A 1,554-nucleotide genomic window follows, 5' to 3' on the forward strand; every position below is an offset into this window, starting at 1 on the left:
ACCTCAGATCCAATTCAAATCTTCCTTGACAATCAAAGCTTTGAAAGTTTGTCCTAAAATCTTTGAATCATCAACTGCATATACTATTTGCTACAATGTTTGTCAATCGTTGTATATTCAACCATACTAGATATACATTAAAATCAATCATTAAAATTAATTATTAATATAAAATATATATTTAAAATAAATTAAACTACATATGTATGTATTGATATAAAAATACATAATATATAATTGATTTTAGTAAGTAATTTGAATATATAAATAGCATTTTTGTTATAACATTAGGTTACCCATCTTATAGTTCTAGCTATGAAACAAAACATCTTCTACCTCACTCTAATCGACAAGTTCTAGTGTTCCACAATCAAATCTTTATCTTTTATACATTCTTATATTATTTGATGAAACTACTACATAGATTAAACTTTCTTTAGCCATAACCATATGTATGCTCTGGCTGCTGCTTCCACAAATTATTCATAACTTGTATGCAACACTATATAAATGAAATAATAATATGTTGCATTTTATACTCACCTCATCAATACTAAAAGAGTTTCACATTATATATAGTAGCATATAAAACAGTTTAATGTTCAAATGCATATATGACGATTATTACAAATTTCCTATTCTAATAACAAAAGAACACAACTAATAAGACTACAAATATTATGGAGAAGAAGAAGAAGAAGAAGGTGTAATCTTGATGACAAGGCCAGGAAAGACATCATCAGGGTCATGGATATGAGGGTTGTTGTGAACGATGTAAGGGTCACCGCACTTGTCACTTATGGTGTGAAGCGTCTCCCCTTCTCCGACCACATAGATCTCCTCGCAGGGTCGTCGGAGAGTAATAATGGTGCTGCTATTGTGTTCATCAGTGAAGATGGTTAGCATGATGAGGAGAGTGGAAGAAACAAGGAGAAGTGCACAGTACCATGAAGCTTCTTCAGCTGTGGCATTTCCCTTTCTGGACTTCAAAGCCATTGTCTTGGTCACTTTTTCACAAAAGAGAGCAAGCTAAGATCGATGCTTGGAACTTGTAACTTGGAAGTTATTAATACTAGCGGCTCAACAGTCGATAGTGGCTGTTCAGCTGCTTTTCTATTATTTTTAAAAAATTAATTTTATTTTTTTGTTAATATATTATTTCCTCTTTAAATTTATTAGATAAGTATTTTTTATTTTAATATTGACGTGACCTTATTTATATCATATTTTATTAAAATTAAAATTACTATAAAATTTTTTTAAAATATTAAATTATAAAAGCTCGCAATAGAGAGGTATATATATTATCAGAAAAAATATAGTTTAAAAAATGATAATAACATTATCCTAATTCAAAAAGAGTATACATAAACCAAAATATATATTAGTTATTTACAAAAAATAATTTTTACTTAAATGTCATGAATATTCATATTTGTCTTCATATATTTTAAGTGGTAGGTAAAATATGAATCTGAATATAAAGAAGCCTTCATTTTTTTATAAATAGTGAAAGATAGAAGAAATGTGAGTACTTATTTTTTTTTGTTTTAA

At 27.9% G+C, this 1,554-nt stretch overlaps 1 protein-coding gene across 1 annotated transcript; it reads right to left on the minus strand.

Annotated features, from left to right (window-relative positions):
* Positions 1-678: 678 nt before the first annotated feature.
* On the minus strand, positions 679-996 carry LOC112729442 (uncharacterized). Its single transcript, XM_025779636.3, has one exon. It carries the CDS (start codon positions 994-996, stop codon positions 679-681), a length of 318 nt encoding a protein of 105 aa, XP_025635421.1.
* Between the last annotated feature and the right edge of the window lie 558 nt (positions 997-1,554).

This window comes from Arachis hypogaea, chromosome 12 (assembly GCF_003086295.3).
Source record: "Arachis hypogaea cultivar Tifrunner chromosome 12, arahy.Tifrunner.gnm2.J5K5, whole genome shotgun sequence".
Taxonomy (NCBI): Eukaryota; Viridiplantae; Streptophyta; class Magnoliopsida; order Fabales; family Fabaceae; genus Arachis; species Arachis hypogaea.